We start from the raw sequence: 13,974 nt of genomic DNA, 5'->3' as shown, positions 1-13,974 counted from the left end.
CCCGACGCGGGGCTCGAACTCACAGACTGTGAGATCATGACCTGAGCTGAAGTCGGACACTCAACCGACTAAGCCACCCAGGCGCCCCTAGATATTTCTTAATCAATTCTGCCCAAAGTTTGGAGTTGGAATAAAATCTAAATTGTCATGACTTAATTATTTTAAACAGTCAAATTTTCCTCATGTTATTGCTGTTACAGTGGGGAAAAAAACATGAAATATTACTTCTGAAAGAAAAGTGGGCAAAAACTCTGATAAAATGATGACAAAATAACCAACTGAAAATACCTAACAGGAATCTGTTACTACATCTTAGATAATATGTACTGGAGATATCAAAGAGTCCATTTTATTAAGTTACTACCTTTTAAAGTTAAATGATATTTCCTTTTTTTTTTTTTTTTTGATTCAGTGGGGATCAGCAGTGTACTTATGTTATAAAAAATCAGTGGCAAAGACTAACACTATATCTTACAAAGCTGGTAAGTATAATTTTTCATGGAATACTTAATATATACATGTATTATGAAGGCTAGTAAAATTTAAGGAAGGAAAAAGAAATCTTATAATGTATTAGTGTCAGGACTGGCACCACAACCCATGGGTTTTTTTTTTTTTTTTTCTGTTTTGTCTCATCCTTAAATTTATTGGATACTCAATGGAAGATTGATTTTAAAAGAAGGTGGGTAACCGTGTTGAAAATTTCAAAAAACGAGTTTTTCACTTGCTTCAAGGTAGTATGACCACAAACTAAAGTTTTAGGATTGTGTTTGTACCTGTGTATGTTTCTTTAGTATGATCTTTTCTTGTTTGTCTTACTTAGCCTTCATGGATGAAGCTTGATAAATATTAATTAGTTATTATGAATAGTTATAATGTTTGAAGATAAAAATCTGGATGTATTCTACTGAAGCATTCAGAGCTATTTGATGAACATGTATGTAATATAATGTTAAGTAGTTATAAAACATTTTAGCATCATTCAGATTTTGAGTACCTGAATTCAAGAGATGATGACCTAATATTTATTATTGTTTTTATAGGCCTAATTTGTAGATATCCTCAAGAAGATTATGAGTCTTTCTCACTCCCAGAATCTGTTCCCCTATTTTGTTTACCAATGGGTGCAACTATTGAATGTTGGCCACCAAATAGCAAATACCCTCTCCCTGTTTTTTCTACATTTGTGTTAACTGGAGCCTCAGCTGAAAAGGTACTGTGTGTTTTAACAACTGTCGACAAATTTCTTGTACATTTTTTTTTTAAGTTTATTTATTTTGAGAGAGACAGAGGCAGCATGGGTAGGGAAGGGGCAGAGAGAGAGAGAGAGAGAGAGAGAGAGAGAGAGAGAGAGAATCCCAAGCAGGCTCCATACTGCCAGCACAGAGCCTGATGCAGGGCTCAGACTCAGAAAACTGAGAGATCGTGACCTGAGCCAAAACCAAGAGTCGTACGCTTAACCGACTGAGCCACCCAAGTGCCCCTCTTGTACATTTTCAGGTCTTAAGTTTTATATGATGTAAGGAACAGTAGGGAAAAAAAAAACTGGTTAAATTGAATCTATTACACATACCTCTTCCACTTGGTTAAAATAACTATATTCAGAGATAAAGGAAAAGAGAAATTTCATTCTGTCCCATACACCCCAGTGCTTTTTTGTGAATATGGTAAAAGATTTTTTTTTCATCATCAAATGATGATCTTTCATTGCTTCATTTTGTGTCAACCAGATGCTTTGAGAGTAATACAAAAGACATTATTATATATACAAAGCTATTCATAATCATAGACTATGATAGTTGGAAAAGACCTTGGAAATCATTTAGTCTAACATCCTCATTTTATAGATTGGGAAATTGAGGTCCAGAGAAATTTAGTGAATTGCCTGAAGTTGGAATATATATTTCCTTGTCTAAAATTCTGTCCCATTGTCTACTAAATAATAATTTTCAGTCATTTTGTTATAGAGAATATTGATTCAATTGCTTTCACTCTTCAGAAAACAAACTCGATTTAATTGAAACATCTTTTTTTCAATAATGAGATGTGAGAGTAGCACTGTGTAGTGTTTTCTGTTTTTTTATTTTTTTATTTTTTTAAACATACTCCGAGAAACCAAGAGAGATGTTTGTTCACCACTGTGTTCCTGCTACCTGGCACCTTGCCTGGCTCATGGGCATCTAAAAGGCTTTTAATGGCCTAGCTCATAATGGCTCCTCCATTAAATATTTAATGATATGATTTGAATAAATGATATGAGGTGTACTTATTAAATATATTTCTTGTTTTCCAGGTCTATGGTGCTGCTATTCAGTTTTATGAACCATACTCTGAGGAAAATCTCACAGAAAAACAGAGACTTCTCTTGGGTTTAGCATCATCAGCAGATGGGAAATCTGATAGTTCCAAAACAATTCACACTAATAAATGCATCTGTCTTCTTTCTCACTGGCCTTTTTTTGACGCATTCAGGAAGTTTCTGACTTTTCTGTATCGTTATTCTATCTCTGGACCTCATGTCCTTCCAATTGAGAAGTAAGTCAGAATCCTTCTTGGTTCAAAATTTAGCAGATAATTCCATTATGTGTGGTATATTTGAACTGGTAATTCAGTAAATTTTATATAGAAACTAGATTTCTCAAGAGTTATTTGAAAAAAAGAATTTGGTTATTTCAATTAGGTAATATTTCTCTATTATACCTTTACAGCCACATTATTTTAAATATATCTCTAACAGAATGAAATGAATATTTCATTTTTTGATGCTCTTGTGAAGTTTGGAGATCCTAACTGGTTTGTTTTGTTTTGTTTTGTTTTTTTGTTTTTGCTGGTTTTGGAATTCTTATTTTCCAAATAATTTGGATTTATCATGAACTTTTAAAAATATTCCCTACTACTTTTAGACATCATGAATTTAAAGAAAAAATTAGATAAATGCATTCTTTATTCTTCGTAAAAATTCAGTGATTTACCTTAAAATCACTAAAAGTGAATAATGTTTTATGCAATAAGGTCTGTTGCAAATGAGATCCAAATATCTTCATGCCTATTTGATTATTTATTCTATACCATCTGTCACTTAAACTCTTTTGTATTTTTTTTTTTTTAATGTTTATTTTTGAGAGGGAGGGAGAGAGAGAGAGAGCAGGAGAGGGGCAGAGAGATGGAGACTAAGGATCTGAAGCAGGCTCTGCCCTGACAGCAGAGAGCCCTATGCAGGGCTCAAATTCACAAACCGTGAGATCATGACCTGAACTGAAGTCAGACACTTAACTGACTGAGCCAACCATGTGCCCCACCTCTTTTGTGTTGTTAAGAAGTTGTTCAGTGATTGTTGGGAAGTGATAGAATTATCATAAGAACATTCAGTGTACAATATTACTCTTTTTCACTCTCATCTCAGTATTTTGCTCTAGCAGTTAGCAAATTTTTTTTTGGGTGTCAGGACCCTTTTATGCTCTTAAAAAATGAGGACCCCTGAAGAACTTTTTTTATGTGTTATATCTGCCAATAATTGCTACAATAGAAATTGAAATAGAGAAAATATTTACATTTTAAAATAATTACATGTTAACAAGTATTTTTTTTTAAATAACTCTTTTAAAAAAATTAGTGAGAAGAGTCATTTTTTACATTTTTGCAAATCTCTAATGTCTGGCTTAATTGAACACAGCTAGGTTCTCATGGATGCCTCTGCATTCAATCTGTTGCAATATGTTGTTTGGGTAAAAGTAAATGAAAAAAACCTGGCCTCACACAGGTATGTAGGTAGGAAAAGGGAGAGTATTCCAATAGCCTTTTCAGAAAATTGTGTGGAATTTCTGCTTTGACACTGCCCCAAATTTGACAAGTGAAGTTTGTTATAGGTTATTCACAGTGTGTAATCTAAAGCTTTAGTAATGGACTTTTTCTGTTACATTAAAATCTATTGATTTTTCTCACTCTAAGTGGAACTTTTACACATGCATGGTTTTGTAGCATCATACGTTGGTCATTTGGAAATACCAGTTCATGGTGTTTAACATAGATAAATTTCATTTGTTAATAGAACCACCTATTTCATCAGAAAAATGTTTTCAGTATCAAGAAGTTATCAAGTACATGGTGGCAAAATTAGATTTTCACTTAAAATTTTATTTATTGAATTAGAATTGAATTGAATAACGCAATAATACTATGAGTTCTTTTTCTTTTTTTTAAAGATTTCATTAAAAAAATTTTTTTTAATGTTTTCATTTTATTTCTTAGAGAGACAGAGTGAAAGCAAGGGAGGGACAGAGAGAGAGGGAGACACAGAATCTGAAGCAGGCTCCAGGCTCTGAGCTGTCAGCACAGAGCCCGATGCAGGGCTCAAGGTCACAAACCGTGAGATCATGACCTAAGCTGAAGTCACATGCTTAACTGACTGAGCCACCTAGGCTTCCCTAAAGATTTCATTTTTAAGCAATCTCTGCACCAAATGTGAGTCTTGAATTCACAACCCCAAGATTCAGAGTCATAACGCTTCACTGTCTGAGCCAGCCAGGAGCTCTTATGAGTTATTTTTCTTGAAGCAATAGGCTCACCTTATTCATTTTTTTATAGAAAAAATTTGCTGAATACCTAACATTGGATAACTTTATCAATTGTTATTTCAAGGAAAAATGGCATTCTGTGACAACAACAAAACAATCATTAAGTTCTTTGATCACTGTCCACATAATATGTTGTATATTATCTACTGAGGAAGAGGTAAAAGTTAAACTGGCTTTTGAGACGTTGATAACACAAACATTGTTGAACCTGAGGAACTATTCATATGAAAAGCCACTGGAGTTAGGTAGAAGCAACTTTAATGGGACAAATGATTTTTGGAGTTTGTTCACTTGTTTTTGTAGCACCAGGGATTTCGAAATTATAAGTACACAGAGCATTTGACTGAACTTGGACTTGTGGTGACATGCTGACCTTTATAGTATATGGTGTTCACTTTGGAATCAATTGGGTTTTTGTCTGTTTGTTTTTAAGGCATATTTCTCATTTTATGCATAAAGTTCCTTTTCCATCTCCTCAGAGGCCGCGGATTTTAGTTCAGGTAAGATTTTCTTGATGTAAGTGCCTTATTAAATGATTATTAGCCCTGTCAAAATGTACCATAAGAATAACAATTTTAAATGGAGGAAAAGATCAAATGAGAACCAGATGGTAGTTCATGTTGGAATTTGGGCCCTTATTGTTTTATTAATTGTCTCCCAGACAGACATCTAATGTTTCCCCTTAGGTAAAAAGTTGAAGAGTTAAAGTAGACAACAGTAGACATTTTGAACACACCAAAAGGGACTTCTTTCCCTAAATTTGTTATAGGTAACTGAAAGTTTGTGTCTTTGATATTTATTCCCAAAGGGGTGTGTGTGTGTGTGTGTGTGTGTGTGTGTGTGTGTGTGTGTGTGTATACATATTTTTTCTTTTTTTTTTTAGAATAGATAGAAGAAAAAGTGGTGTGCTTTCATATATTATGCAGGGAGAAGTGTTCATATCTTTGTGATGGGGAAGTTCAAAATGAATAATTTTTTTCCCTCTTTTCCCAATTGACTATCTTTTCTCTTTTGTTTACATTTCTTGTTTATGGTCTTGATTTGTAAGATATCTGCTTATTTAGTCACCATTTACAAAGTGATTTATATAAAGAAAATATTTTTATGTGTTATCACTATATGTGCCTTACTGTATTTATCACAACCCTTAATGGGAGTGCGGTGTCATTCAAAATTAGAAGTATTTGGCAAATAGGTATTTACAAATTTGTGGAAATGTGCATAAATTTGAAAATGTAGATAAAAATAATTGCATTATTATATTGATACAGATAAAATGTCTAGAAAAATCATTTTTGTAATCTTTATAATCAGTCTGTATATCCACATATCCTCCCTCTCTTCTTGATATTTAGTGCCAGGATATACACACACACATATATATATGTTGGTAAATTTTTTCTTTTGAGGACCAAACAGTACATATTTTAGTCTTTATAGGCCATCCTGTCTCTGTCAAAACTACTCAGCTCTTATTGCACAAAAGCAGCTATAGATAATTCCTAAACAAATGATCATAGCTAGTGTTCCAATAAAACTTTATTTATAAACACAGATGGCCTGTGGATTTGCCCTGGAGACCATATAGGTTTACTAGCCCTGACTCTGTGGTACTAAATGAATAATTTAGTCTCCCAATAAAATTTTGTTAAAATGACATTAGGGGAACATTGAGGAACAGGAGAAAAGAGAATTCAGAGTAGGGGAAGTTAGTAGTTAGGTCAGTGGTTAGGATGTACTTTTCAAGATCTTATTAAGTGATATAAACAGTTCCTATACAGGTTAATGGCTATGTTGAAACTTGATGGATGTCAGCATTAGCCAAAAAAGTTTTTTTTTTTTTACCAGAAAGTGGTGTTTTAAAGCTCATCTTTATATTTCAAACACTTTATTGTAAATCTTCTTCCAGTTATCACCACATGATAATCTGATTCTCAGTCAACCTGTTTCTTCACCTCTTCCACTAAGGCAAGTAGAATTTCCTTTCTATTTATGTTTCTCTAAATCTAGTGCGAGCTAAAGTGACATTCAAATATTTTCTCTTTCCTAGGAAAAATTGCAAATGTTGATGGAAAGACTTCTCATTTAATTGTTTGTTATCTAAATTCCTTTTACTTAAAGAAAAAAGAAAAACCTTTACAATAGTTTGGTATTTTGTGTATCCATTTATTATCAAGTACTTATTATTGCATAAATAAGTATATGTGTATATAGATTATGAAAACAATGGTTTTTAACTTTAAATACCCTCTGAAGAACATTCAAACGTAATTAATTTTAAATTTAACCCCCTAATAAAATGGTACTCATAAATACTAACCATGGAATAAAATAATGTATTTCATCCCTTAAAAGTTCCAAGAAATTATGAAATAAATTTTTTCTAAAGTATCAGTTCTTGAAATTTAATTAGCAGTGTAATTTTCTAGCAGAGAAATCATTACAATATAATTAAGTTATTTTGTAGCACATACCTGAGGGAGACCAGCTGCCATCTTTGACATTAATTTTGTAAGAATTGCAAATTATTTCATCACTAGGTCTCAGTCCAGAGCAACCAGTGTTTTCTTAACCTTTGTTTGAGTGAAAAATAAACTAGAAATACTGACTGTGACTATGTATAAAAAGATCCTAAATTACCCAAGAGGCCTTTTTTTTAATTTTGGTAACAGCTTTATTGATATAATTCACATACTATACAATTCACCCAGTTAAATTGTACAATTCAATGCTTATATTCACTCTGTGAATAGAGATATATGGAGATCACTATAAACAACATTTACATCGCCCTAAAAAGAATTTCTGCCATTTCTACTCATGCAAATACACACACACACACACACACACACACACACACACACACGTGTGTGTGTGTGCACAGACAAACACACCTCTCCAGCCTAAGGCAACCACTGATCAACTTTCTATCTCTACGGATTTGCCTATTCTGGAGATTTCATATAAATGGAATTACATAATATGTAGCCTTTTGTGTGTGGCTTCTTTCACTTATTATAATGTTTCTGAAGTACATCCATGTTATCATATTTTATTCCTTTCTGTTTCCAACAAATATTCCATTGTATGGATAGATCACTTTTTATTTATTCATTCATTAGTTGAGGGACATTTGGGTTGTTTCTACTTTTGCCTACAATGAATAATGCTGCTACCAACGTGCACAAGTTTTTTGTGGATGTGTTTTCCTTTCTCCAAGAGAATTGTTACTAGTTTTGCTTTATTTAAAAAAAAGTTAAGTGGCGCCTGGGTGGCTCAGTCGGTTAAGTGTCGACTTCAGCTCAGGTCATGATCTTAGATTTGTGAGTTCGAGTCCCGCATTGGGCTCTGTGCTGACAGTAATCCCTCTCTCTCTCTTTCTCTCTGCCCTCCCTCACTCTGACTCTGTCTCTTTCTCTCTCAAAAATAAACAAACATTTAAAAAGTTTTTTAATAAAAAAATAAAAAAGTTAATTTGGTGAAGCCAATTATTTAGCCAATTATATAGACAACGTACTGATTGGCTTACTGAATTACTTAGTCCAGTATTTTGTTACCACACAGAATGTGGTATAAATTTGCTTTGTATGTATATACCATCACTTCGTACCTCTCAATTTCATATTACTCTTTTCATTACAATAGTAAAGATAATCTATTTGTAAATCCAAATCTTAATGTATGTGCTTGCCTTAAGGGAGGTGGGCCTGTAAGTCATATTTTTTCTGACAATTAACAATGAAAGGTGAGCCATTTAACAAAAATTTCATTAAAAAATTTGCTTTCAACTAAAGCATCCCTCTATAGATTGAGTCCTTTATTTGGACATTATCTACCCTGCAGATCTTTTTCTGAAAAAAAGAATGACTTTTCATTTTTCCATATTGAATACACTGTAGAAAAATCTGATGATTTTGAAACCTCAGAAAACTTCATTGTTTTCATAGTATATTTCTAATGTTTTCCACATGTAAGGACAGCAATCGCGTCTAAAGTTGAATATATATTATAATCCTAACCCAATCATGACCTTGTTTCATTATTTTGGATAATGAGATATTTGAATATATATATTTTTAATTATATATTTTTGTTTGGATTGACAGTGGTGGCAAGTTTTCAACACTACTTCAAAATTTAGGGCCTGAAAATGCTGTGACACTACTTGTGTTTGCAGTAACAGAACATAAGATTCTCATCCATTCCCTACGCCCTTCCGTGCTTACTAGTGTGACAGAAGCATTAGTGTCTGTGAGTATTACAGGTTTTGTCATTGGCAGTCAGTTTCATTTTAAGCATAATTGATTCATCTAATTTAAAGCTACTTTTTAAAAGCCTAACTAAAATTCAGAGAGTAATGAATTTTTATGTTGTGAAAACAATTTTAATTTTCTGACACTTCATATTAGTTGTAATTATTTCACTGGTTATCAAGTGTTAGGCTTTAGGTATGAATATTAAATACAGTTTTTTGTGTGTGCTGATAAATTATGCTTCAATGCCAAACAGGTAAATATTCTCCTGTCTTTTGTTTATCCAAGATGATTTTCCCTTTCCACTGGCCATGCCCATATGTTCCTCTCTGCCCACTGGCTTTAGCAGATGTCTTGAGTGCACCATGTCCATTCATAGTAGGAATTGATTCAAGATACTTTGATCTCTATGACCCTCCACCAGATGTCAGTTGTGTTGACCTAGACACCAACACCATTTCTCAGTAAGTACATTTTAGTGATTCTCTACTCAGTAATTTACAACTTCGTATTATATGTATGTAATTGTATATTTTTTGAATGCGAATTAGAATTCTTTTGAGCTGTATTGTTTTTGTTTTGGGATTATACCATCTTTGAATCAACCCGTTCTATGCTCCAATGGAATAGATTTAGGGTATTAGAGAGCTTGTACTGTAAAGAAATTATACCTTTAATCCTCAGATCTTTAAATATTTAAGAAACATTATAATCTTATGTAGAAATTTAGCAGAAGGGAAATGGAGGTTAGAAACAGAAAAATTTAGGGGCGCCTGGGTGGCTCAGTCATTTGAATGTCTGACTTTGGCTCAGGTCATGATCTCACATTTTTGTGAGTTCAAGCCCTGCAGTGGGCTCACTGATGTCAGTGCAGAGCCCATTTAGGATCCTCTGTCCCCCTTCCTTTCTGTCCCTCCCCCGCTAGCACTCTCTATCTCAAAAATAAATAACCATTGAAAAAACAAAACAAAAATTTATTTACCATTTTCCAGATAAGTACAGGTGAAATCACAAATTGAATCGGAATACTATACCTTGGTATAGTATTCCAATTCTGTTTCTAGTCTTGTGTAATACTATTAGTACACTAGTACTTCAAAAAAAATTAAATAACTTTTAAGTTATAAATGATTTTATCACCTTTATACTTTTAGAATATAAGGGTTTTATAAGTTTTCCACTCTTTTTATTGGAATAATATTTAAGTTGTAGCTACTGGAGCTATCTTTTCATAGTTTTTTTATAATTCAGTTGTTTGCTCATATCCCTTATTTTCAGTTGAATCATACTTATGCTATTCAGGGAAAAGGAAATTGATGCACTGAACACACTGCATTCACAGGACATACTTACAGTAACTACAAGTTAGTCTGTTAGTAAAGCCCAAAAGCTAGTACACCTTTTATAACTTAAATATGTATATGTGCAATAGGTTCTTCTCCATTTTTACTAAGCGTGTTTCATATTAAAGTGGTTTGATTAAATTCTCTAACCTTACATTAATTCTAGTCTTGTCACGTATGTCAAAACCTCAAGTGCCTAAACCATTAGAAAAGATGGTGTTCTATTAAATAGATAATATAAAAATAATATAAAATGATAATATATTACAGCAAAAAAATACTTCTTTTAAGGTTTACACTCGAGAGAGAGAGAGAATGCCTGTGTGCAAGTGTACAGGGGAAGAGCAGAGAGAGAGAAGGACAGAGGATCCCAACCAGGCTCTGCGCTGACAGCAGAGAGCGCAATGCAGGGCTCCAACTCACAAACCGGGAGATCATGACCTGAGCTGAAGTCGAACACCTAACCTACTGAGCCAGCCAGGCACCCTGAATACTTTTCTATTATAAAGTATATACGCTGTCAAAAAGCTTTTTTTCAGAGAATGCCTAACCAAGTAAATATGGGATGTACTTTGTGCATAAAAGCCATTTTATACATGGGATTGATAGAGTCTAATATTCTTTATCAGGAACATTTCACTCATTACCAGGAATATTTAATTCTTTAGATATTAAAGTATTATCTTTTTTTTTTGGCCAGTTGTTGATGTTACATGACATAATTTTTTTTCATTTATTTTTTTTTATTTTTTGGGAGAGCATGAGGAGGGTAGGGGCAGAGAGAGAGGGAGATGGAGAATCCCAGGCAGGTTCTGCACTGTCAGCATAGAACCCTACACAGGGCTCGAACTCATGAACCATGAGGTCGTGACCTGAGCCAAAACCAAGAGTCAGACGCTTAACCAACTGGGCCATCCAGGCAACCCCAATGACATAGTATTTTTAAAAATTGAAATTCAGGGTGGTGAATTGGTATATACTGTATTTATTATGGTAATAAATTACATTTTCCCTCTTTTTATACTTTCCTTCCGGTTTGTTAAAAGAATTTTTTTAATTTTGTGTTTTTCTTTTGATCGCTAGTGAGTTAAAGAATCAAAGAAAACATGAGTTGTTGGCACTCATTAGTAGTATTCCTTCTTGATATTATCACCCTTCCAAATGTATGGAAGGACGAAGCAGGTGAACTAACAGCTTTCTATTTCCTTTATCCAGAATTTCTGGATTTTATTTTATTTTATTTTATTTTTTTTAATTTTTTTTTCAACGTTTATTTATTTTTGGGACAGAGAGAGACAGAGCATGAATGGGGGAGGGGCAGAGAGAGAGGGAGACACAGAATCAGAAACAGGCTCCAGGCTCTGAGCCCTCAGCCCAGAGCCCGACGCGGGGCTCGAACTCACAGACCGCGATATTGTGACCTGGCTGAAGTCGGAAGCTTAACCGACTGCGCCACCCAGGCGCCCCCTGGATTTTATTTTTAAGTAATCACCACATCCAACATGGGGCTCAAACTCACAACCCCAAGAGTAAGAGTGACACACTCTACTGAGCCAGCCAGTCATCCCCAAAGCTTAGATTTTTAAGTAATTTATCAGAAGGGGCACATAGCATCTACTGCCTGCTAGATTTTGGAACCATCACCATCCAGGTTTAAAACTAATTCCTCTGCCACCGATTATCGGCTATTTTGGGAATCACCATGAGTAAAAACATGAGTAAATAACAGTAATTAGGTGTAACGAATGGACACCAAGATTCTGTTCATCTATCTTCAGCACCCTTTTTTGATAGGCACTAGAAATAAAAGGACAACTTGGTGTACTTCTTTCTCTTAAGTACACTTAAGTGTACACTTCTTTCTCTGAAGTTGCTCATAATTTAGTTTTATAAGGCCAGCATGCACACAGTGAATGATCCAGAAAATAATGTAAAAAGTGTTCTACATTGTCTTCTCACTGTAATGCAGGATTCCGTGCTCCCGGTCACATTATAAAATAAAACCTTCGCAGTGGGACATCTGCAGGTGGCCCTGTTCCATCTATCTGTATTTTTATCCTCATTTGTGGAAAGATAGGGTAGATTCCAAGATAGTGGTTCTTTTTAGCCTAAGCTTTCCCATCCACTCCTTTTTCTTTGCTTGGTTTCCAAGGTGATGATTTTGCCCTTTTTGTTCTGTGGGAAGTACAGGGAACAGAAAAATAAATTCAACTTCCACTACACACGTGTGCTGTGTTGTTTTTGGTGGTTAGTACATGAGTGATTCAGTTTTCTTCTCCTTTTTCTCTACATTTTTCAAGTTTTCTAAAAATATATATATATGGCTTCTGAAGTACAAAGAAAGATTTAATAAGTAAAGAATGGAATCAAAAAAGCTATCGTGAAGTCCAAAAGGTTTATTGTATTTTATCACCATGCTCTTTTCTTACTGCACGTGTGGTTGGAAGAACAACTGTGTCCTAATAATTTTAATAAAAGAGATTATAGGAGTTTGTTGTAGAAACAAAGATAGCACTTTCAAGCAGATATCCTCTTTTATAGTTATAAAAGTACTTTGGAGTATTATCCTTTGCTCAAATAATTTAATATCATGGATTAGTTATTTTCTGAAAGAAATGAAAGCAAATTTTACTTCCACTTTTAGGAAACTAAGAAACTAAATACTTAAATATACCGCAGTATTTTGATAAGCTTTCTGGATCCTCAGTTCATTTTGTCTGTATAAGTGCAAGTTTTCCACAGTGCTTGTTCTTAGAGTCAGAGTCTATAAGAAAAAAACCTCCTGTTCCTAGGATTTTCTCAGTATTGAGGTGTCTAGGGACTCTTAAATGGGGTTTGAGAATAATGACCACCATATTAAGTTTGTAGTGATTAGCATGATTCCAGTGCAAGTAGAATTTACCCAGTACCAACATAATTATAATTTTTTGCGCTATATTTGTATAAGGTTCTACTCTTGTGTGAGTTAATTTTTAAATATTCTGCATCCCAGTTTATCCTTGTAGTATTTTTCTCTTATTATAATATTTTATTTTTGTATATATGTACATGCATTTTGTACTTATGTATTTTTTTTTATTCAATGTGTTTTCTTTTACCTTTTATATATATAGCAAAAAAAAAAAAAAACATCTAACAAATACATTGTTGTTGTCATTTAATCTCAGAACTGGTGACAAGAAAAATGTAGCCTGGAAGATACTTCCAAAGAAACCATGTAAAAATCTGATGAACACACTGAATAATTTGCACCAGCAGCTGGCAAAATGTAAGTGTATAACTTAATTAAAGGAAGTAATTTAATGTGAGAAAGGACTCCAGTTACTTTGCCTTGCTAGTGAAAGGATACTGTTTATTTTATCTAAGGGAAATGTTTTTATAATCTTAAGGGAAAGTGAACACTAAAGCAAACTTTGTTAGAAGCTGAATAGATTTATAAAATTTATTATATTTTATTTTATATCTGCTACATGTTCATAGAGCCATTTTAGAATAGTAAAATTGAAAAAGAGGTTGAGGTAATTGTTTTCCTTACTTTTACCATTACTGAAATACCGTGGAAAAAATAAGGGTTTCCTTCCCTGATGAACATGGATACAAAAATCCTCAACAAGATATTAGCCAACCAGATCCAACAATACATTAAAAAAATTATTCACCACGACCAGGTGAGATTTATACCTGGAATGCAGGGCTGATTCAGTATCCGCAAAACAATCAATGTGATTCATCACATCAATAAAAGAAAGGACAAGAACCACATGATCCTCTCAATAGATACAGAGAAAGCATTTGACAAAATAG

At 33.6% G+C, this 13,974-nt stretch overlaps 1 protein-coding gene across 6 annotated transcripts in view; it reads left to right on the top strand.

The window, feature by feature from the left end:
• Nucleotides 1–13,974, top strand: part of DENND4A (DENN domain containing 4A) — a 133,200-nt gene that overhangs the window by 53,948 nt on the left and 65,278 nt on the right. For all 6 annotated transcript variants that reach the window (XM_040493009.1, XM_040493008.1, XM_040493011.1 and 3 more), the window contains exons 5-12: nucleotides 413–482; nucleotides 1,044–1,213; nucleotides 2,294–2,535; nucleotides 5,008–5,074; nucleotides 6,484–6,542; nucleotides 8,681–8,825; nucleotides 9,116–9,291; nucleotides 13,338–13,438. In XM_040493009.1, the coding sequence (XP_040348943.1) occupies nucleotides 413–482; nucleotides 1,044–1,213; nucleotides 2,294–2,535; nucleotides 5,008–5,074; nucleotides 6,484–6,542; nucleotides 8,681–8,825; nucleotides 9,116–9,291; nucleotides 13,338–13,438 (1,030 nt within the window). The remainder of the gene's footprint in view (nucleotides 1–412; nucleotides 483–1,043; nucleotides 1,214–2,293; nucleotides 2,536–5,007; nucleotides 5,075–6,483; nucleotides 6,543–8,680; nucleotides 8,826–9,115; nucleotides 9,292–13,337; nucleotides 13,439–13,974) is intronic.

The sequence above is a fragment of the Herpailurus yagouaroundi genome, unplaced genomic scaffold, assembly GCF_014898765.1.
Source record: "Herpailurus yagouaroundi ecotype Mexico unplaced genomic scaffold, PumYag 184, whole genome shotgun sequence".
In the NCBI taxonomy this organism is placed as follows: domain Eukaryota; kingdom Metazoa; phylum Chordata; class Mammalia; order Carnivora; family Felidae; genus Herpailurus; species Herpailurus yagouaroundi.
Note: the sequence above shows the minus strand (reverse complement) of the source record. Positions and strands in the feature narration are given on the sequence as shown.